Genomic DNA, 23,305 nt, shown 5'->3' on the forward strand with positions numbered 1-23,305 from the left:
TTATACTCTGGCTGTGCAGCCCAAGAGGCTGCATCCAGGTTGTGCACGAGCTGGGTGGTCCCTGCAGCCCCTGGATGTTCTCAGAGGTCTGGATCTGCTGAGGCTTCCCATGGTGCAGCTCCAGCACAGCCCCTGGCTTCAGTTCACAAGGGGTGCAGAAATATTTAGTGGGAGCTGAGATCCGAACTCCTTTGTGGGTGAGAGAGAGCTATGCAGGGAGCGCTCTCAGTGGTTCATGTGGTTCTGTCCATATGTGCTGAGCATCCATGTCGGCAAGATGAATTTTCCCCTTATATATTGTTTCCAGAGAGAGAATGATAGGGGAGAAAAAGGACTGTGCCCCAATCCCTTGTTTCCAGCTGCGCTTTGCAGCCCCAGCAGACCTGCTCCCCTTGGGTCTGGTTGTTCTGCAAACCTCTTGCTGTGCACTGTCATTTACTTAAGGGTGTAGGTCAGGCTGTCTGTGATGCTTATCGATGGTGCTTTAACTTTGTGTGAAGGCTCTGTTTTCTCCCCTTTGCACCTCTCTTGCTGTGCACAGAGTGGGACATACATTCCTTCCTCAAAGAGAAGTTTAATTTAGGGAGACCTCAGCCAATGAGAATTAGATGGGAAATCCAGAGGGTATGGTGCCTAGGAGGGGAGGGCTGTGATAAAAGTTAACAGTGCGTAAGCTCTTTAAAGCAGCTTTCTCAGTTACAGCTGTATTGCAGCTCACAGCTCTTAAATTGCTTCTTGCTGTTGTACCAAAGTGGTAGTGTCCTCTGAACCCTTCTCTGTAGCTCTGGTGCATGGAAATGAATTCAGGGTGGATCCCTATAAACCCACTCCTTTGAAGCTAGGAACTTTGGCAACTCACTCCTTTCAGTAGTGGGAATAAGTTTGGAAACTGGGAGCCTGGAAAATGTTGAGAAGATGGCTTGAGGCTGCACGGTCAGGATCCTACCCTTATAGTTTGCTTGCTCATCATCTTGGGTGAATCTCTCTACCTGTTCCAGTTTCACCTTTGTAATAACAAGCAGGTGAATGTGGCAAGAGGGCTTGAGTTCAGTCCTAGCAAGGAGTCCTTTCTCCCAGTGCAAGAAATGGCACTGGGCTGAGCCCTTCTTGTGAAGGCAGAGGGAGGGCAGCTGCTCTGCACAGATTATGGGGTGGTTTTGCAGAAGGCTCCTGCAGCTGTCAGGAGGAGAGTGAGGATATCAGGTGGTTTCTTTATCAACCCCCCTTCCCCTTTCTGCTCCCCCCCCCCCCCAAAGTCCACTCTTTGGTCAGCTTTCCCCTCAATTTAAATATCAGCTGGTGCTCTCCAGAAGCCCACGTGTCTATAGTCATTTATTTTTCTTTTCCCTGGATAACCTTGGGCAATAGAAAGCTGCTCAGGGCTGACGAGAAGTCCTTTGTGATCACACCATGTCCCTATGTAGGACACCGTGCTGCCCCCAGAGCCCCAGGCTTTTTCCTCCAGCACTCTGGAGTTATGTGATTCATTGAGGCTTGCAGCAGAGGGAAAGTCAGTTCTCAACTTGCAGTGAAAAGCCTGGGAAAGGAACCCAGGTGCACTCAAGGAGGCTGAAAGATCAGAGCAGGAAAAAAGAAACCCAAACCAAAACCCTCATGTAATTTGGAGGTGAAAAAGGGAGATCTGGAAGGTAACCTTTGGAACTATGCAGATGGGGGGGGGGGATGAATGCTGGCTCCTGGTTTGTGAGCAACGGGCGCTGCTGGTGCAGGCATTGGTGAGCAATTTGGGATGCTCTGCCCCATGTCCTCCCCTTTCCATCTTGTGCAGATAGGAAGGAGAATGGAGATTACCTTGCAGTTATCCAGATCTGTCCTGAGAAAAATGGAGTCTATCTGAGCAGCATTTCTGATAAAATATAATTGTTTAGACAAACTCTGGCTGAACTCACTTCCTCCTGCAGCCCAACGCGCTGATAAAATGGGGGTGGAAGTGGAAGACCAAGTTCAGCTGCTGCTGAGCCCTTCCTTGGGATCATCACCCCCCCACCCTGAGGTCCCTGTGTGCCCCTTCTCATGGCCTTGGAAGAGCCAAGAGGATGGCTGGGGCAGCTGTGGGCACGGGCTGGGATGTGGCCATGGGAGAGACAATGTGGGTGCTCATGTTGGGTCTCCGTGTTGTGGAGTGGGATGAAATGTGAGCTCTTGCCCTGCTGCTGGTGTTATAGTGGAAGCCATCCTCCCTGCTCTACTTTGGGTAGCAAATGGAAGTTAATTAGCAGAGTAGGAGCTCACACCCTGGGGTTGGGAGGTGAAGGGTTCCCGCACAGCCCTGAAGGAGCGCTGGGATTTCCTCTGCTTTGTTTCCTGGGCTGAAATGTCTTGCAGAGGCCAAGCTGGGTGGATCAGGAGCTGGGGCTTTGCCTTGCCTCCACCTGGGGGAGCAGGAGGAGCAGCTTTGGGGTTATCTCAGCCTCCTGGCTGGGTGGGGGCAGCAGGTCTGTGGGATGTTTGCTACCACAGTGAGCAAAACCAAAGCCATTGCTTGGGATTCTGCTGGAAGAGCAGAGCTGGGGAAGCCTCCAATCATGGTTGCAGAGACAGGAGGGGAACGGTGCTGTGACTGTGCTGGAGAACATTGCTCTGTCCCTTGGGGCACAGACAGGCAGAGAACATTCAGTTTGTTTTTCTTCTGATTTTTAGACACGCAAAAGTGATTTTTCTCTTTTATTATCGCTGTTGCTGCTCCGTGGCAGAGGGCACTGGGTAGGTTTCACAGGCTGAATTCTCCCTAGAAAAGCCCCTCCTCTGCTTTCACAGCTCCAGCTGCCAGATCTGGTTTTCAAACAATTTGCAGAGGCCCAAATATTTGCAGGGCAAAGCCGTGCCTGCAGGAAATGGCTGCAGTTTCCGGCTCCAAAGTGGTGGTGGGACAGCATGGGGTGATGCAGGACGTCCCACATCTGGAGAGCGGACCTGAGGGTCATGCAGGGAAAAGTGGACAAACTGTGCCCTGCTCTGCTGGGTTTGGCTTTTGTGGGGAGAAAAGCATTGGCAGAATGTTGTTGCATTAGAAAGTGATTTTGCATCAGAATGGAAAGGTGCTGATTTTTGATGAAATGTTTGCTGATCCTGAAGTGAAAAGGGAAGGATGGTGAGGATCTGAGTCACTCTGTGTCTGCAGCGGGACCTCCTGCATCTGTCAGCAGAACCAAGGCTGCATTAGTCAGAGGTGGTGACTGCTTCCAGCACAGCAATTCCCTACTTGGTGTGGCTGAGCACCATCTATCTGGCCAGGCAGGGAACAGCAGCTGCCCGGTTGTGCGTGCAGGGTAGGGATGTGCAGAGATGGAGAAGAATTGGGAGAGTTTGTGAGCAACGAGGGCAGCAGTCCGTGCTGGGTGTGAATCTCTGGGTGATCTGGACGGGCTGATGAGATTGGGATGAGCCCAATTGTATGAGCTTGAATGAGACCAAGTGTCACAACAGCCCCGTGCGTCACCACAGACTTAGGGCAGAGTGGCTGGAAAGCTGCAGGGAGGGAAAGAATCTGGGGGTTTGAGCTGATGGCCTGCTGAACATGAGCCAGATCTGCTGAAGTAGCCAAGAAGGCCAACGGCATCCTAGCTTGCATCAGAAACAGAACAGCCAGCAGAGCAGGAGGTGATCGTCCCTCTGTATGGGCACTAATGAGGCTGCATTTTGAGTGCTGTGTTCAGTATTGGGTCCCTCACCACAGAAAAGACACTGAGACCCTGGAGTGTGTCCAGAGATGGACAGTGAAGCTGTGAGGGGTCTGGAGCACAAGTCTGATGGGGAGCACTTTGGCTGTCTGAAGGAGGGGAAGTTGAGGCTGTGCTTAATCCTGAAAGCAGTCAGATGGCTGAAAGTTGTGTGCACAGCCCAGGGCAGGAGTGAAAGCAGCAATGTCCACTGCTCTTGCATAATGCAAAGCAAAACCTCGAGGAAGAAGTTGAAGTGGTTCCCCATGCCTCAGCCCTGGACTGATTTCTATGGGGAATTGAGAGGGAGAGGAAATGTCCTTCTACAGGAGACTCTTGGAGCTATTGAGGCACTTTGGTGTTGCTGCATTCTGCTGAGCAGCTGCAGTGAGAATGCAGGGCTGCCGGAAGGAGGGAATATTGCTGTGTAAATTGCTGTGCCATTGATTTATTTTTCTTCTTTCTGGCTGACCTCTGGGGTTCCCCCAGGGCCCTCCCCTCCATGCCCCCCTTCCCATGGCTCCGCAGGGCTACAGTGCTGCAAGGGGCTCGGGAGCATCTGGGAAAGGTTTGGACACAGCACATGGAAATGCTCTGCAGAGTAAGCACAGGGGCCAGAGGGCAGCACTTATCCCTCCCCGCTGCAGGGAGGCAGAGCTGCACACCAGGCATGCCTGAACGCTCCCGAATTCCACATCTGGGTCTGTTCTTGGGCCCCTCCACAATGCTTTGCCTTTGGGCTATAAATGGTCCAGCTTTGCCCTGTGGCTGAGTGGAGGCTGAGTACTGCTGGTGCTGCAGGGATGTGGAAGGTCAGCAAGGTCTGGGCCTCAGGAAGGAATCTGAGGTTGCAGATGGGCTCAGCAGGATGGTGGGGTTTGTGGGCTTTAGGGTTGGCCTTGGGGAGGTGAGGTTTGAGGAGCTGATAGGAGAGGGAGCACAGGACCACGGGGCACCGAGCACTACTCTTGCTTATTAGGTACTCGTAAGGGACCCTGGGGGCTGCCAATGCAGAGCATCCCCAATTCCATGTCTGCAGCAAGTGTCAACCACCGGTCTGTGTGTGAAAGGGATATGGAGTTCAAGGGGACCTTTGGTGTCTGATGGGTTTGTGTGTGGGAGAGCTGTTCTGAACAAACCCTGTGAAACGATCTCTTTCTACTGGATTGGAAAGAAGGGGCTGCTCTTAGGTTTGTGGGTGCTGTAAAGCTGAGGGTAAGCTGTAACAGAGCCAAGCACCTCCATAGGTACCCCAAAATCAAAACATGAGCCAGGCATGCATGTTAAGATCCCCATCTCATGCTCTTCCCTGCTGCTCTTAATGCCCCTAGATAAAAATAAAAGGGACTGGAAAATGTCCCTGTGGTGCTCACATTGTGATTGAGCCCATCACATATCCCATGGGAAACCAACTGTGGTTGGCAGAGTACAGTGTGCCTTGGTCCTGCCTCTCAGTCCTGCGGGCACTGGTGAGGGGCTTTCTTGGAGAGAGGCTGTACAGACCCCAGAGGGCTTCCATGCAGAAGGAAGAGTGCTTTGCCAAACCGTAGGAGGAATTCCCACGTTCCTGTTCCTTGCACTGCCTGCCAAGCCCTCCTCCTTTCCACAAAAGCTGATGTATTTAGCTGGATTTAACCTTTGCTCGATGAAGTGAGTAACAAAGGTCTTTTACTTTTGGTTTCTGGGTGTAAATTTACGATTCAGCGATGGTTTTGTACACACAGCACAATGCCATTGTGAGAAAAGCCGGAGGAGAGACAGAGCGAGCATCACTCAGGGGCTCCTTTATAACAGGGGCTTTCCGGCAGTCTGCCCACATCACTCTTCCTTCCTGCTCTGACAGCCTCCGCCAGAGCAGCGTGAGGTGTCAGACAGCTCTCACGGCTTCAGCACAAGCAGAAGGGTGACGGCTTGGGGTTTGGCATCCCCAGTGCCTGCGGTGACTGCGCTGCACTCCGCTCTGCTCTGCCCGGCTGCCGTGAGCACCCGACTCTGCGCTGGAGGTGGTGAGTGAGGTTGGAGGGAGGAGAAATGCTCTTTGTCGTTGCTGTTTTGTGTAGCTGAATGCTATGAGGTTCTGCCTCCTCGGGATTCCCGCATTTGGGATTTCCAGGGCATGGAGGACCTTTGGGGAATGGCAGAAGGCACAGCTGCTCGTGTAGTTTTCTGCCCTGGATACTGTCTTATCCTCTGGTTTGACTTGTGTGCCATGAGCCCTGGTGGTGATAGCAGCTGTCCATAGTCGTATAATCAGTTTAGTATTATGTCTGGGGGACACTGGGTGGGATGGGCACGATCCTCTGCTCCTGAGCATGGACAGATACATCCCACCACTTTGTACTCAGCATCTGGCCAGGAGAAACCTCCCTGATTGAAGTCAGCTGAGTGTAGGTCAGTGTGTGGCCTGCAAGGAGCTGGGATGGCCACTTCCAACAGTCAGGCTTAGCTTCTGCTTAATTTCCAAGCCCAAACCCCTCTGGAACTAATTAGGACACCCACACTGGTAACCCTGGTGTTCCTGGCCACAGCCAGGCATGGGGAAGCTGCTTGCAGAGCTGAAGTGGGGGCTTTGGGGGCTGCTCCCCCTAACTACCCCTGTCTCCCTGGTGTCCTTTTGGCCACAGAGAGCCCACAGTGGCTCCATGTGAGCAGTTCCCCCCTTGTGCTGAGTGGTGGGGAGTGGCAGGAGGCAGGGCTGCAGCCAGCCCAGTGCTCACAGCCCACGCACTGGGATTCGAGATCTTCCCAGTCGGAATTGGAGTAATTGACCCAAAAAGTAATGAGGCTTTGATTGTAGCAAGTGTAGCTCATAGTATCACAACCAACTCGGGATGCTGGCCTGTGTGATAACCACAGCTTCAAATGTATCTGTGGAAATCTGCACTCCATTAGCTCCTACCCTCAGCACTCCCTGAAAGTTGCCCAAAAATTCCATCTTGGTGTAACGTAGGATACGCTCCAGCCTGCCCTGAGAACATCTGGTATCTGTGCATGGGGTGATATTAATCACAGTATAAACACAGCCAAGCACTGAGCAGCAGAGCCCTCCCACCTCCCCCCCATTAACCAAAGGTTGCAGCTATTTCCTGGTGCTCTGTGCCACGCAGGCTGCATGGCGCTGCATGGATCCTGCTGGCTGCTTACATGAGGAGGCACGCAGCCCTCCTTTGCCCTTTTTGCTGCTATCACAGTGCTGCACAAAGGGCAGATGCTGTTGTTGCTGTTTGGCAGCCAGAGGCAGAGCTGCAGAGCCCTGTTTGTGCTGACACAGCTGTGTGTCTGCTCACTACTGGGGTGCTTGAATTTGCTCCCCATGGTTTCCTTTCAAGTTAGGGCACAGACAGCAGCTGGGGAAGTTTGGGAGCTGCGGGGGCAGGGGACCCATGTACCCACGTGCTCTGGAGGTGGAAGGCAGCTGGGAGTCACATTGCAGCATCCCAGGCAGTGCGTGTCCTCCTCTCTCTTTCCCCCCCCCCCCCGGTCCTTCTGGGTAAGTCTGTGCTTGAGCTGCCCTGGCCTCAGGGAGCAGAAATCTGCACCCAAGGGCTATGCTGAGGGATGCACAGCATGTGGGGATTGTGCGTCCTCTTGGGATGAGTGGAGGGCAAAGTGAAAGGGCACGGAGAGAGCAGCGCTGAGCTGAGTGGGGGCGGGAAATGAAGGAAAATACCATGGGTATAACGCAGGCAGCAGCATGGGGAAGAGCTTTGTCAGGGCCTGCATTGAGGCTTTTTGGGGTGGAAGGCTGTGCGTGCCTCATGAGGGCACCAGGCTGCTCCTGCCCATGTTCTGGGGCTGTGTTCCCTGCTTGGGTTTTGCCTTGGGCAGGGCAATAGGGGCAAAGTGGGGCTGTAGCAGACTGGGCATAGTGCAAAGGATGCCAGCCCAATGGGGGCTCATTTTGCAGCACCAACATCTCTAGATCCCAGCTCCAGGCTGACTGGGACCCCACGCTGTGCCCACGATCCCACAGCCCCACAGTACAAAGGGACCTGAGGTGCTGGTGGGTGCCAAGCTGGGGCTCCCAACAGAAGGATCTGTACTGAGGTTGAGAGCCCTGCCCCAGCCCGGGGGTGGAGGTCAGTTCTGTATCCATGTGGGCAGTGAGAAGGGGCTGATTCAGTATCGCCTGCTGGGTTTGGGATTGCTGCTGGCTCCATGGAGCTCAACCACTGCCTCGTGCTCTGCCATTTGGGAGTGTTGTGGTGATGGGAATTGTCAGAGCCAGAGAGTAGCGGATGCTTTTCCTTCTTTCTGTTTTTGTTTGTTAGTATTTTAACAACAGCTCCTTATTCTTCTCTTGCCACTCAGGACAGCTGCTTGCACAATGGTCCTGGGAGAGCAGCAGCTTGCTCTGCTTGTCGGAGCTGCACAAGGGGAGAGCTCAGGCTCAGGTTTCTGGGTAGGGGGCTGGGCACAGCGAGCTTCTAAATGAAGCTGGGTGCCCACAGGAATTGCTCCTTTTCTGCTGTACCCCAAGTACATGTTGTCACCCAGCACCTTCACACCCAGCAGTTTGGGGTTTTACTCCTACCTGTGCCCTCAGATGGGAAATGCTTTGTGCTGCACAGCTCCAGACTTTCCTTTCTAAGCCCATCCCTTGTCTGAATCCACACAGCACCAAGGAGGAAGCATCCGGGCTGGACACACAGGGGCTAATTCCATCCCCGGCTCTGCAAAGGCACTGCCTGCCCCAGCTGCCTCCAACAGAGCCATTGTCACTGTGTGGTGCCACAGCCTTTGCAGCACACTGAGCCCTGTGTGCAGCTGGTCGTGGCCAGAGGGCACTGACAGAGCCTGGGGCTGCCTTTCCCTGCATCGAGGTCATCACAGCTCACCCCTCTTTGGAGCCTGCAGACATCCAGCCCCCAGCAAGCTGAGCACTGTGTGCTGGATTTGCTCTCATTGCCTCAGGGAAAGGTTTGCACTGAGCAGAGGAGCACAGGAGCATCCTCCTGTGGCACATGGCAAGTTCTGGATCATGTATCCTGATTGTAAGTGAGCTGCTCTGTGTGGTTATGTGAAGCAACAAGTGCTGTTACCCCATGCAGACACGATTCCAGGCTGTGGGATGCAGCATCCAGGAGTGCAGCCATGCAGGATGTGTGCTTTGCTCACAGCCCTGTGGCAGGAACAGAAACATACACCTGGAGTACATGGCACACCGTGCAACCAATAGCTCCAGAGCTGTGTATGCTTTTGTAGATAGGTTGCTTGATTTTTTTTGTATTGAGAGCAAAATACCTGTGTGGCTGCAGGGCTTGTGAGTGCTGCATGGAACCTCACAGCTATTAAACTTAGCAATGCAGCTGAAAGAGTTAATGCTGAAAACAAAGCCTGAGGGCTGCCTGCCCAAAGCATGTGGCATGCAGCATCTCCCAGCAGCAGTGCAGCGTGAAGCAGTGAGCCCTGGCAGTTGGGCTGCAGATGCTGCTCTCTGCAGACATGGCTGGCCCCGCTGTGCTGGGTGTGCATGCAGGGATGGCTGATTTGCATCCCTGGGGTGGGAGCACCATCTGCTTCCGGCAGTGTCTTGGTGTGAAGGTTGGGTGGTGCTGGAAATGCTCGTCTGTTGGTCACTGCTGTGGTCTGGCAGCCCATGTGCATGCATCAACAAGAGTGATGCTCCATGGTAAATAATGTGAAAATGATGCTGAGCTCTGGGGGTGCTTGGGGCCATGGCCAGGCCAAGATGGCTGTGACTCTGTGTTCCCAGTGCAGGGGCTGCCACCCTCCTCCAACTCGCCTTCTCCTCAAACCCATTTTGATGTGATTCCCCTTCCCACCCCCGCCCAACTTCCACTTGCCATGGATTCAAAAAAAGCAGGTCTGTAAAAGCCACATTTTCTTTGGGAATTGGATTAAGGCCCCTTGTTCTGCACTGGGGACGCCGTGGCATGAAGCCTCTCTTTGTCCTGGGTATTGCTGGCCCAGCTGCAATGCATTAACCCTTTCTGATCCTAGGGCAACACAAAGCTAGGGATGAATGGTGCTTTGCTAAGCAACAGGGACTTCTCCTGTGTGATGGCAGGAGGCAGTTGGGGAAGCTGGATGCTGGCTGTGTGTCTCTGGATTGTGCTACAGTGGAGGTGGAGGTGTGGTGGGGTGTCCATCAGCATCTCCTGCTACACACGCAGGGCTTGTGTCTGTTGGATTGGTATTTTTTTAAGGCATTGCTTGGAAGACAATCCAACTGCATTGCTCCATTCAGGTCTGCTTACATACATCTCTGTGAAAGACAAATAGCAGCAGGGCCCATCCCATTCTGGTGCAGGCAGAGATGGCTGGGGCAGCTCCGTGCTGTGGGGGACCCGAAACCGGTTATCAGGCAGCTCTGATAAGAGCACAGCAGGGATTTCCCCATCAGGGCTCTGGACTGAGTCAAACCGGCACCAGAGCAGCTCGCAGGCTCCTGACAGCCAGGCTGTGACAGACGCCTGCTGCATTTTCCCATTGCTCTGTTAAATGTGAAGATGAAATTGCCCCACAGCAAAGAGATGCAGCCCCCCTGGTCCCAGGCAGCTGCACCTAATTATCCTTCTGACCCCAGCCCTCTGGAGCCAGAGCAGAGTTTTCCTTCTTTCCACAGTTACAGTGCCCTAAATTCTTTCTTCTTTACTTCTGAAGGGAAATAAAAGGGGAAGTGCACAGCTGGGCAAGGAAACTTATCCTGGTCACACAGCACATGGCTGGGATGAGTGTCCTTGAAGATGCCGAGTGCACTCTGTCCCGGTTGGCACATTGGTGGCAAATTGCTCCTCTGCAAGTGGGAGGATGTTGGGAGAAATCTCTTTTTCCTGCTTTTTCCAAACATTCCTGACCCTGGAGCGACCTTCTAGCAAAGTCCATTCCCCACTGGGAAATGATGGATTGCCCAAGCACAGCCTGTGAGCGAGCTGCAGGAGGGAAGGGCGCTGCTGGGGGTGATACAGGCAGCATGGGGTGACTCAAGGCAAGGACGTGGTGCCAGCTGCATGCCTGAAAATTATCCATCCTTCCTTCCTTCCTTGGGGCTGGAGAGCTGCATTGCCCCACAAAGGACACTGGGCACTGTGAGCTGCAGGGCTCTTTCAGCATTGGAAACCTCAATTTTGGTTTTCTGATCAGGGTGGCCATGTCCCTTCTCTCAGTCACACAACTGAGTTTGCTGGTGTTCCCCAAGGCCTCTGGCTGTGCTTTTCCCACTGCTATTGATCTGCAATTAAATACAGCTGGCAGCACTTTCAGGTGGCCAAGAGCCTGCAGCATCCATCCTAGTCACGGGAGCCATGCAGGTGGATAGCACTGCTAAACTATTAAGGCCATAAAAATGATTCCCTAAGCCCTAACACTGCTGTGTTTCAAACTGAGGATCAGTGCAGTGAAACTGGAAATGTTTTGTCATTGTTTCTGCAGGGAAGGACATTGCTGTGCCCTGTGCTCTGCTGGTTTGGTGTGAGCTGCCTGGTGGGGCTGTGGGATGGAGCCATGTGGTCATGGTGGTTCTGTGCTGCAGGATGAAGGACAATGGTTGGGATTTGCCCCAAAACTTGCTGCAGTTTGTTCAGATCCCTTGGTAGCACTTGCAACACCAAGAGGGCCTCACCAGCACTGCTCCTAACCCAGGATTTTTTTTCATTTAAGAGGGAAACAATGACTTTGTGGTTAGAAGCTGAGCCAGGGGTTTGGCTGCAGTTCTTGGCTCTGCTGTATGTGACCCTGGGCAGTCCTCCTCCTCTTCATCTGCAGCACAGGGATAAGGCTGTTTCCTTCCTTGTGAGGCTGTTCTGCACACCCAGCTTGCGGTGCAGGAGCAGAGAGGTGCCCCTAGAATAACAAATCCTGGGGGTGGCCATTGTGCAAAACCCATGTGTTTGAGTGCATCCCTCCTTCCCACTGGAAGCTGCGTGATTTGCAGCCATGCATCCCATTCCTGTCCTTGCAAGGCTGCAGGGACCTGCATAGAGTCCCAGCTGCTCCTCGGGCAAACCCTCCTCTGGCATCCCACATTGGATTTTCCTGGAGATTAGGGAGATTAAAACCTTAATGCCCACTGATAGGGGTTAAGGCTTTTTTAAGTCATAAAAAAAAGAAAAGTGGTGTAATCCAGCAGAAAGCTGCACACAGCTGCAGTGTAAGCAGATTGAGGCTGGATTTCCTGCCTTGGTGTTAGGGTGGAGGTTTCTCCAAAGCTGTTATTTGTGGCACTTTGCTGGAGCAGGGCAGCACCAGCCTGGCCCAGTGGCTGCAGGACCTGTGGGTATGGGGCAGCATGGGGGGAAGAAGGGTCAGCGCTGGTGGTTGTGAGGAATGAGTGATGGGGTGACACAGAGGGTGACGTGGATGCTGATGGCACGATGCTGGCAGCAGGTCTCTACTTCTGGGCATGGAGGGTGGGGGGTGCGTCTGGTGATGTTGCTGCTGCCTACTTTTAGGGATGGAAAAGAAAGGATGAGGGTATACCAGATGCTCGTGGGTAATAGATGGCCCAGGGATGCTGTGCTTGAAATGGGGCACTTCTATGTACTAGGACTGCAAATGTGACCCTGCTTAACACATCTTTAGGTTCTCCTCTGGACACAGGCATTCTAAAACCAGAGGGTATCAGAATCCCAGTTTAGAGGGGGATCTGTGCCCCTCATTCCCTCCTGCAACACAGCTCCAGCTCTGCTGTGAGAGTGGTGCTGGAACTTTGCTGTAAGATGGGAGATGTGTAAGATATGGGGCAGGAAGAGCTCACAGAGACAGATAACATCTTTGTTGAGCTCCACTGACATGATCTGAAAAAAGCAACTGAGCCTGAGGGTGCAGATGCCTGCGCTGGGGCTGCCCTGAGCAGGGCATCAAAGCCGTCTTGTCCCCTGATTGTCACCACACTGGCCCCACACTGTCTTTGTGGTGGTGGCTGAGGGCTCTCTGGCTTCCTGGCTGCAAAGCGAGCAGCGTTACCCCCACTGCATGATGGGGTTTGGGATCTGCTGAGAGTTTCAGGATGCCCGAGAGCAAAAGATAAAGTTTTGGTGAACGGCGAAGCGTCTGGGAGGAATGGGGCTCTGCTGGATGGATGCGGATCTCGAGCCCACACTGGATGGGGCTGCGTGGGGACCGTGATTTGGAATAACGTGGGATTGGGAGATGGGGAGCAGCCGGCAGAACTCGGTGGGAAGAGGGAGGTGGGAGCCTTTAAGGGATGGTTGGGGCCGGGGCGAGGGGAGGCTGTGGAGGGAGAGGGAGGAGGAGGAAGGGTGATGGGGGAGGAAGGGTGATATGGGGGGAGGGGGAATGGGGGAGGAAGGGTGATGGGGGAGGAGGAAGCAGCGGGAGGGCAGGGTAAGGAGGAGGAGGAGGAGGGCAAGGGGAGGAGGAAGAGGAGGAGGCGGGGAACCGCGCGCTGCCGGAGCCTCCGCCGCCGCGGGTGAGTCGCCGGTGTCCGGGCGGGGGGAGCGGGTCGGGGCTGAGCTGGGTTGGGCTGGGGTGGAGTGGGGTTGTCTTTTGGGGTGCGACCCCAGGAAGACGCTGCTGCCAACGGGGCGGCCCCGGGGACCGCTAGTGGAGGGGAGCAGGCAGCCCAGGTTGGCCAGAGGGCTCTGCCCGCCCCCGGTTCGCTCCATGCGGGAGCAGAGCGGCTGTTCAACACCTCCCCACCCTCCCCCGGCCTCCGTGCCGGTAATGTTGGCATTGTTCGGGATGCAGAGCGGCGGGATCCGGGCTAAGGGTGGGAGGGGAAAGTCCGCACCCCCCGTGCTGAGCCTGGTCCCGAAACGCGGTGTTCCGGGGCGCCTGCACACAATTGGTCTTTGTGAAAATGAAAGAAAGAAAGAAAAAAAGAAAAGAAAGAAGAAGAAAAAAAAAAGCCGACCAGAGCGTAAATTTCCCTATGAGAACTCGTTACTGTGCGGCTGCAACTGGGAGCATCCCGCAGCGCTCCTGGCGGGTCGGGCAGCTCCGTGCTTCTGCTCCATTGCAGAGCACAGAGCTTAGCGAGGGGGAAGTGGGGACCCAGAAATCCCTCCTCTCACCTGGGGTCTATAAGGACCCGTGTCCCTGAGCAGCATCACCCGGCGGGAGCTTGTGGGGTGTCCCCTCCCCTGTGCCATGGGGCAGCAACTTTGTGTACAACCAAAACTAATGATCCCTCCACCGGTGCTGACCCACACAGTGTGCTTCCATGGGGCTGTTGGTGGTGTGGGCATCCTGCAGGGTTTGCCTGCCTACCGGCGTGCCCCACCGGTACCCTGATGGAGCCTGGGCTTCCCCATCCGTAGCCCTACAATCAATTGGTGAGACCACTGGAGCGAGCCTTGGGGGTCTTTCTGACCTTTTCTTTCCTTTTTAAGTTTGTCCTGTTAACGGAAAAAGGACACCAGCCTGCAGCTCCTCCCTGCAGGTCTCTGTGAGCGGTTTCCTGTCTGTCAGCCCAGCGTGGGCCTCACGTGGTGGGAGAAACAAGGCCGTGCTGCACTGTGCTGCCAGGGCGAGCGCATGGCTGAGCCGCAGCGACACACAGCTCCTGCCCAGGGCTGGAGCCGGCACCCCAGCACTGATGGCCTTGGGCTGGCCATGAGCCCAATGCTGTCACCTGGTGCCCAGGGCACAGAGCAGGTTGCCACAGCTCAGGGCAAGGCTGTGCCAGCCCCGGCTTGGGTGGCTGCGATCAAATGGCAGCAGCATCCCCTGGGAACTGCCTGCTGATGCTGCTGTGCGGGATGCAGCTGCTGGTGCTGTGCACATGGGGGCTGAATTTTGAGGGCCGTGTGGGATGCTGTGCTGTGCCTTGTGTTCCTGTACCTGTGTGCCCAAGCCAGCACAGATGGGCTGCAGGCAATCCCTGTGCCATGAAGGCTCTGCTCCTGCCTCCTGTTCCCTCAGAAACCAAAGTGGATTTGCAGTGTGCTGCATAGGTCAGGGATGCAGAGGGACTGCATGGTGCCAAGGGAAGGTCAAAGGGAGTGTTGCCCTGCTCCATGGCTCCTGTGGAACTGCTGTTCCCCAGTGCTCCAAAGATGCCAAAGCACTGGGAGCTTGCAAGTTTGGTGTATGAGGTAGAAAATCCCCCTGAGCAGCATGTGCTGCAGTCCTGCCCATCTGCTGGGGCTGGCTGGGAGCTATAAATTCACTCCTTGCTTCTAAAAATGTCTCTGTTACACCCAGCAGCCATAATTCTGGAGGACTGTTGCTCCACATCACTGGAAGGTTGGTTGGGCTGCACAACTCTCTTGAAACATCTGTGGATGCTCAGCTGCCTGGAAGCTGTGATGTTTTCACGCCCTCAGCTGACTGATATACGGCCATTGGCTATCCAACTGGCTATGCTAACCCATCCAACTGACCTGGCAGCCTGTGGTGTTTCCAGCCTAGTGCGGAGGAAAGGGAGTTATCCCTAATCTAGAAACCCCCCTGTGCGGCATCCTTGTCAGCTGGGTGCTGCTATTTAAGATGCTTGGGACAACATCTGCAGCCCAGAGCAGTTGGATGCCTTCTCTCATACTCACTGGCAGTTCCCAGCGTTGCTTCCCCAAAGGCGTTTTGCAGAGGGACCCTCTCACTGTATCCCTTTGCCCTGGGGGTGCTTCTCAGCGGCTGCTGCACAGATGTTGGGTTTGGCTCGCATCTGATGCGCGTTAATTATGGTACAACAGCCCAAAGCCTCTGGCAAAATAAACTTGGGAGCAGCTGTCCGAAGTCACCCTGGAGCTGCGGGCTGGTTTGTGCTGGTGTTCTACTCTCTCTGCATCTCCAGTACCCACGTGGAGGGGATTTCCCAGCAGAGAGGACATTTGTGCACAAGTTTCCATGCACCTCATGTTTGTTTACCCATGGGCATCAGCAGAGCGAGCGGGCCCCGTGCTTCCCCAGGAAGCAGCTGTGCTACAGAGAAGCAGTGGTGGTTGAGGTCTGACTGCTGTTGGGGGCTCAGTAACGCTCAGGCATTCCTGACAGCTCTGTGTGTTTCTGAACTCCTCCCATCTGGTGGGGCTGGCACGGCCCCTTTGGAGCTGACCGGATGCTCAGGTTCTTGTTAGGAATAGATCTGCTCTTCCCAGGAGTGCTGCCTTGGTGGGAAGCTGAAAAGAAAGAGAGCATGAGCGTGGGTTGCAACATTTCCCTGGGGAGTTCTCCGGGCAGTTCGTGTCTGTGCATCCCTGTTGTCCTGTGGAGCCTCCGAGTTGCAACATGTTTATTTATCTTCTCCCGAAACGGGAACCAGATGCTGGGACAGTTTGGCCTTTCACTTACTTTTTCCTTTGGGCCAGCTGCAGTAGCGTGGGCTGCGTGCACCTTGGTGGTGGCAGCGTGGCAAACAGCCACACGTGATGTGCATCCTCTTGTGGCTTTTATCTCACCACGAGCTGGTGAGTCACGACCCCTTTGAGGTGCACTGGAGCAGAGCACTGCACAGCAGCACGTAGCACCTGCACGGGGCTGGGGCAGGTTTGTGTGCACGTCCCAGCTGTGCGCTTGGAGAGGGTGCAGCACCTTCTGCAAGCTGCATGGTAGCAAGGCTCTGTGCACACCCATGGCTGTAGGGTGCAGTAATGCAGTGGCACAGCTGCCCAGGGAGTGGGGGGGGGTCACCATCCCTGGAGGTGTTCAGGAACTGTGGAGATACAGCACCGAGGGATGTGGTCAGTAATGATTCTGTGGGTCGCTTAATTCCTCTGCCAGCCCCCAGGCTGCATCCCGTCCTGCAGGACTGGGGCTCTCTGTACTCTTTGTGTGCTACCCTACTGTTGTGCTGAGCAGTTGCACAACCCTGTGCTTCTGGTGGCAGCATAGTTTCCACGTGATTTATTTTTTAGTGGTATGTAGGGATTTTTTCCACTTTTGGCCTTACCACATTGAAACAGCGCCAACTCCAGACCTATGGAAGGACCTCTGGCATTCTGGACTTGCAATCTGTTCCGGGAGCAGCTTGCATTGTGTTGCCAGCTGTGCTGGAGCCCAACTGCCTGGTGCAGGGCTGGATGGAGGAGCAGATTGTTGCCGCATGTGTCAGCTGCTTTGTTGCTCTTCAGCAGGGTTGGGGGTGGAAAAAAGGGCTCAGAGCCACCCCAGCAGCTCTGATTGGTGTTGGGTTTGTTTCTATTTTTTATTCATGCTTAGTATTCAAGGAGTGCAGTGCTTGCAGGACATGAGTGCTGCTGCCCCATAGAGCCGGGGCTTGGTTTGGAGGAAGCCCCTCAGCCCCAGCTGCAGAGGAAAGCATGCAGCTCCTCATCAGAGCCAGAAATAACAGTGGGGTGAGGCCAGTGTGAGGATAGGAGCTGTGTTTTAATGAGTGAGGATGAGGACCTTTGCAGAAAGCTTAAAGAAAGTAAAGCAATATGTCTGGGATGCAGGGATGTGGGTGCTCATCATGTTTGTGCACACTTTGTACTGGAGATGCATCACCTCGTAGTGTCTTCCTGGTGGCTCTGCTTCCCATCTGTGGATTCCAGAGGAGATGGGGCCCTGACTTATTGTATGAACATGTTAAATGAGACTATGGATGTATATTTGTTTCTCTCTCATCCTCCAGAGACATATGCCTTCTTTGCAGTGCTGAAGTAGTTTGGTAATGTGCGTGCTCTGCACTGAGCTTAGTGCCCTGCTTCTTGAGCAAGTCAAAGGCTTTGCTTTTCCTCTGACAGATAACAACAGAACTAGAGCAGTGCTGTGACAGGTCTGCTACTGTGTGGGTGCTCCCTGGTGCGACCCATTTAGATGTGGATGTGTTGTTCAGCTCTCAGTGGGCTGCAGTGGGGCTCTGCACTTGTGCTGAGGGCTTTCTCAGTGCTGGGTCTGGCTCAAAGCATTGCAGTGGGATCTGGTGGGACCTGGCAGGGCTCTGCCCATGGTGCAGGGTCCTGAGTGCTGAGCAGCAATCCTCGTGCTGTGCTCCATAGGCTTGGTAATGTGGGCAGGGATTGAGATGCATGCAGTAGGTTAAGAAATACAAGCCCAAATTCGAGGTGATTCCAGGCAAAGATGCTGCGTGCTGCACTCTCAGCCTTCAAATGCCCCACACTGCTCAGCCCTTCTGACCATTCTCCCTTTGCCCCCCAGGTCCAGAGGCCATTCCCAGCCCCGTGCCCGGCATGACGGACGCTGTACGTGATGCTGGCCCCAAGCAGGTGGCACCGGCACGGCCGGACAAACCAGCTGCAGACTTTGGCTACGTGGGGATCGATGCCATCCTGGAGCAGATGAGACGGAAAGCCATGAAGCAAGGCTTCGAGTTCAACATCATGGTTGTGGGTGAGTGCTCACTGCAGACCAGCTGCCTGCAGCGTGCTCCACAGGCTGTTTGTTTTATTCTGTGACAGTGTTTGTCCTCTCCATCTACCCCTTGGGAACAGCAATTCAGCTCCATGTCACTGTCTCTGACATGGCAGAGTGCTGCTTGCAGAGTGTTGGGCAAATTCAGTGGTCGTTATGGCCAGGATGAAACATAGCCTGGCACTTCCCAAGATCTCAGTGCTGTGTTGGGGTGCATCACTCCCCTTTAGGAGTACTTCAGAGGTCTTAGAGGTGCCAGGTGTTTCTGTAGCCTTGTAGAGAGTAACAGCAGCTCCCTGGGCCCTGCAGTGGTTTGCCAGAGAAAGATGTAGAATCACAGAATGAATTACAGGATGGCTTGGGTTGGAAGGGACCAACTGTTATTGGAAGGGACATACTGGTGGGTTGATTGCAAGCTACTTTAGGGAGCCTGCTTTAACAGAGGGTTGGATTAGATGGTCCAAAGAGGTCTCTTTCAATTCCTACTGTTCTGTGATCGTGTGAGCTCAAAGATCATCTAGTCTCAACCCCCCCATACCATGAGCAGGGTTGCTGACCCAACGTGGCCTTGAGCACCTCCAGGGATGAGACACGACTTCTCAGGGCAGGCTGGGAGGTCACTGCAAACCCTATCACTGCAGAACCAGTTGGGGCAGGTTCTTGAGGCGTTTTTCTGTGTGAACCTGGCCGAGCAGTTCCTGGCTTTCCCCTGCATTCCCAGCAGATGCTGGGGGCTGATCAGAAGGGCTCTGCTTTGGCAGTGCTCTGCATGTGGTAGAGAAGCCTTTGCTGCAGCGTGGCTGGAAAACATTGTTTCTCCCTTGGCAAGCTCCAGAGGGCTGTTTACAAGCCGGGGAATTTGTAGCAGCATCAACAAGCTGAGCTGCATCTCTCCCAACAGACATGGGGAGGGGTGCAGGTGGAGCTGTGCCCATGGTGGGCCCAGGGGTGCTTGGCTGAAGCTGGGAGGTAGCAGTTGGTGCAGGAACACCTGGACCAGACTGTTCCACGTGTCCCCTCTGCAACCCGGTGGTGTTGGCTGCTGGTGAGCAGTGTGTGCTGTGCTGCACTGCAGCTCACAGTGAATGCAGAGGGCTGGGGTGTTGGAATTGCTGCTGCTGGGATTCCTGTCCTGCTAAAGGCTCACAGAGCTGTTTGGGGAGGACGTGGGAGCATGTGGTGGTTCAAGAGGCCACGTGCAGAGGAAGGAGCTCCTTGGTATGTGACCACATTGCTGTCCTCCCCCTGCTTTCCCTTATATGCAGCAGTGCAAGGAGGGGCTTTGCCTCAATAACACTGCTCTGACACCAGCACTGGTGCAGGCTGAGTCCTGGCAGCTTCTCCATCTGCTGTCCCCTGCAAAAATAGCCCGGAAATGTCACAGTGCTGACGATGGTTTGTCCTGCTGCTTTCCAGGTCAGAGCGGCTTGGGGAAATCCACATTAATCAACACCCTCTTCAAATCCAAAATCAGCCGGAAATCTGTACAGCCAACTTCTGAAGAGCGGATCCCCAAGACCATTGAGATCAAATCCATCACTCACGGTGAGGCTCCACATATCCCAGCTGGTGCTTTGGCTTTCTGTCCTGCCGTGTTTTGTGTCCTGCTGAACCTCTGCTCTCATCTGCCCAAATGGAAGTGGTGCATCCAGAGATGCTCAGTGGGCTGGGGAAGCACATCTTTTCCTTTTATCCTCCAGCACTGGCTTAATTATGAGAGAAGGGAACAAGTGAGGTGGCAGTTGGGGGGACTCCATGCAGGGCAGATGCAGTGCTGCATCCCCTCAGAGGGCTGGTTTGTGCCTGCTGGAAGCTGTAAGGGGAAGCCTAGCTGGAGCATGCTTGGCTCACACTGTCTGCTTTCCTTTCCATTTCAGAGATTGAAGAGAAAGGGGTTCGCATGAAACTGACGGTCATTGACACCCCTGGCTTTGGGGACCACATCAACAACGAGAACTGGTGAGCTGCCTGGGCATGGGGCTGCTGCACAGAGAAGGCAGCGAATGCTGGGGCATCCTGCTTTGGTGCTGGGGGCTGGGCTGTGATCCTGCTCTCCCCCTGCCCTATGGAGAGCAGAGCAGAGGGATCACTGTGGGTGCTCCCTGGCACCGAAGCAGACTCATAAACATCCTGCTGTTTATGGCATGAGACAGGCTTTGTTTGGTGCCAGGAGCAGCTGTGTGCCAGCACAGCCGGTCCCCAGACCCTGCTCATGTGGCCCAGAGCCCTGCCACATGTCTTTGGGACAGTTGGGGTCTGTGCGGGATGTGGTGCTGGCTGGGCAGTGCTGTGTGCATGCAGAGTGCCTGAGCCCCTTTGTGGTCCCACTGGGACAGGGAGGATGGGGGCTTTTTGGACACCTTTCTGCTGTCCTTTGCTCCCTCTCCCTGTAGATGATGCTTTCAGAAAGCAGGAGGGCTCAGGGTCTTTCTCACTTGCACACTGCAACCTCACATGTCTGTGCCTCTGCAGCTGGCAGCCCATCATGAAGTTCATCAACGACCAGTATGAGAAGTACCTGCAGGAGGAGATCAACATCAACCGCAAGAAGCGGATCCCCGACACCAGGGTGCACTGCTGTATATACTTCATCCCCGCCACCGGCCACTCGTACGTACACACCGTGGGCTCCAGCCCCTCTGTGCTCCCCTTTGTGCCTCTGATCCCACATCTCAACTGCTTGGGGCAGCCCATCCCCAAAGATGGAGGTCTGTCAAAGGGTTTGGAGGAGCTCAGAGTCCTTCATGAGCACCTGGAGTTGCTTTAGCCAAAGAGAATGGGGTGTTTGCTCTTCTCATGAGGCCATGAAAGCTTTCATTCAGGTTTGCTTTGATCACCTTTGCTAAGCTGAGGGAGGGCATCAGGCAGCGAGCTCTTGGATTCGATGGGATGATTGCCTCTGCAAACAGGAGAACTTGCTTTTCTGCTCCCCCAGTTTTGTAAGTGCTGCCATAGCAAGGGAGCCAACATCGTAACCCTTTTAGGGCATTCTGTGGGCTGTTTGATTAGTCTGCACGTGGGATGCAGTTTACTCTGTGCAGAGCTCTCCTGTCTCTGGCACTTCTCAAATAACAGCATCAAAGGGCTCCATCTCCATCTCCTGCTTTTCTGTTTTAAAGACACAGAGCCTTTACTGAGAATCTGGGGCACTTCTGGTGTTTTGAAAGCCACAGCTCAAAGTATCGCAGCACGAAGTGAGACCCGAGCTTCCTTTTGATTTGAGTCGATTCCTTCCACTTCTGGCTTTGTCTGCATGGGGAAATTTTTGTGTCTGATCTCAGAAGTAAACTCAAACCACCAGCACTGTATTCATGTCAGTCTTTTCCTCTTCCTCACGGAGAGATGGATTCCAACAGAAAAAAAAAAGAAGAAGAAAAGGGGGAAAAAAAAAAGGTTTTGTTTTGCTTCTGTTGGTGGGCAGACAAAAAATGCACTTTTCAGTGGAATACAATGACTGCATGGGGCAGCTATGCTCTTCTTGTATAATAGGCACAGCTTGTGCAGGGACCTCACAGCCTCTGAAAGGGAGCAGGAGCCTCCCCCTGGGCTTGGGCTCTTCCTTTACACCCTGATGAAGTGGAAATGTAGGAGGGGATGATGTGTTGGGCCATTCTGGTTGTTGGCGCTGCTCATCTTGGGACCTATCCGCAAACCGGGTTGGGGTATTGCAGCATGAGCTGTGCTTTGTCTTTTCCTCATCACTTTGGGCACTTAACCCTTGCATATCTGTGGACATGGGAGCACAGCGTGCAGCAGATGTGGATGGGAGGTTTGGGGCTGCTGTGGGCTCTGCTTCCCATGCAGCACCCCATGGAGCTTGCTTCACCCCGTCCCCCACCAGAGCCCCTTGGCGCGTTCTGGTTTCTCTCACTGCTGGCTAGCAGTAATTGCTGGAGGTTCAGCTGCTTTTCTTCTTTCTCTCCAGCAAACATGTGTTTCCAATATCAGCTAGCCCGGCCGTTGGAGGATGGTGTTGCTGAGCTGTGCGCAGCCCTTGCTGTAGTTAGTGCTAACAGCCCTGCCCCGTGCCACCCCCAGCATCAACTCATGTCCCCTCCTGCCCAGGAACAGAGAGGCTGAGAGCAATTGAAGCTGTTGGCTGCAGAAAGGGGAGCAAACCCCGTGGGGTGCAAGAAGTCTGTGGGAAATATTGCTTTCTCCAAAAGCTTGAGCAAGCATTAGGTTTCCTTTCTGCTCCCCTTTGTAGCCCTAGTCGTGCCTGGTACCCCAATGTGCCCATGCCGCAGCGCTGGCATCAGGGCTCTGTGCTCAGTTTGCAGCACAGGGGCTCACACCACGCTTAGCACAGGCTCGTACCTCCTACCGTTCTGCTCAAGGGTTAATCCAGGGAGAATTTTCCCCTCCTAGGGAGGTCAGGGCAGGATTTGCAACCCATCTAGCTCGCACACACCCTGTCCTTCTTGTAACACTCCTGTAAAACCATGTTAGCACAGCCTAAGTAACCTGCTGGCACGGCTTTTGGCTGCAGCCGCACAAGCAGCACTCTTTGCCACCCAATAAATTTCTCGGCTGTGACCCCTGCGAAGCACCACCCGGCTTGGAAACGTAGCCCTGCTCCGTGTGTGTGCCAGAGCTGTGTGCTGAGAGACCGACAACCTGCAGCCACAAATGGGCCCCTTGTCAGGGTGCTGGGGTGGCTGCATGCACAGCTCAGCTTCCTGCTGCTGGTTTGATCTGGGGCACAACAGAAAGGAAATGGCTGCGGCTCTCGCTGGGTTGTTATTACTATAAAGGCATTTAGAGGCAGTCTGCTGTCCCCAGCTTCACAGCAAAGAGGGAACAGGAGGCAGCCAGCATTGCTGGGTGGTGCTGTGCAGCAGGAGTTTGGCAGGAATTAGACCTGGGCTTGCCCCATTGTGACCTTGACTGTGTCTGTCTGGTTCTGTGCAGTGTTAATTAGTGGACGTTCAGATCGAGCTCTCTTCTTTCATCATCTCCGTAAGCTCTTCATTCTCCTTTGGTGTCTTCAGATGAGTAACAATGACTTCCAGCATCACTTGCTTTTAAATGCCTGAGGTTTTGGGGTTCCCCAGAAATTGTGGCTGGGGGGTTTGCAGCAGCTCAACATGGATTTGATGTGCAGGGAGGAAACACCGTGGAACTTTGCTCTACAGCATCCTGGGAGCTGCCCTGTGGTGCTGCAGCTGTCCCCTCTGCTTCCATTTAGCATCACTGCTGTCTGCGTGCAAGCCGTGCCTTGGGAACAGCCTCATCTCCTCAGCTGGTACCAGGGAGGGCTGAGGGGTCTGCTGGGCTGAATCTCACATGTCTGGTGGGCTGTGAATCCATGGGCTGCGTGCGCATCCCAGGCTGTGCTCTGATGAAAGAGGCAGGAACGCAGCCTCAGTGGGGAAGAGGCTTTTAAA

General features: G+C 54.3%; 1 protein-coding gene across 5 annotated transcripts in view; it reads left to right on the forward strand.

The window, feature by feature from the left end:
* SEPTIN9 (septin 9) overlaps positions 1–23,305 on the forward strand; it is a 63,175-nt gene that overhangs the window by 36,059 nt on the left and 3,811 nt on the right. For 3 of the 5 annotated variants that reach the window (XM_072351901.1, XM_072351899.1, XM_072351900.1), the window contains exons 3-6: positions 17,706–17,897; positions 19,335–19,463; positions 19,796–19,877; positions 20,391–20,528. In XM_072351901.1, the coding sequence (XP_072208002.1) occupies positions 17,706–17,897; positions 19,335–19,463; positions 19,796–19,877; positions 20,391–20,528 (541 nt within the window). Of the gene's footprint in view, positions 1–5,539; positions 5,687–12,985; positions 13,075–17,705; positions 17,898–19,334; positions 19,464–19,795; positions 19,878–20,390; positions 20,529–23,305 lie in introns of those variants that run through there. The other 2 variants (XM_072351903.1, XM_072351902.1) reach the window with 2 other exon arrangements.

This window comes from Excalfactoria chinensis, chromosome 17 (genome assembly GCF_039878825.1).
Source record: "Excalfactoria chinensis isolate bCotChi1 chromosome 17, bCotChi1.hap2, whole genome shotgun sequence".
In the NCBI taxonomy this organism is placed as follows: domain Eukaryota; kingdom Metazoa; phylum Chordata; class Aves; order Galliformes; family Phasianidae; genus Excalfactoria; species Excalfactoria chinensis.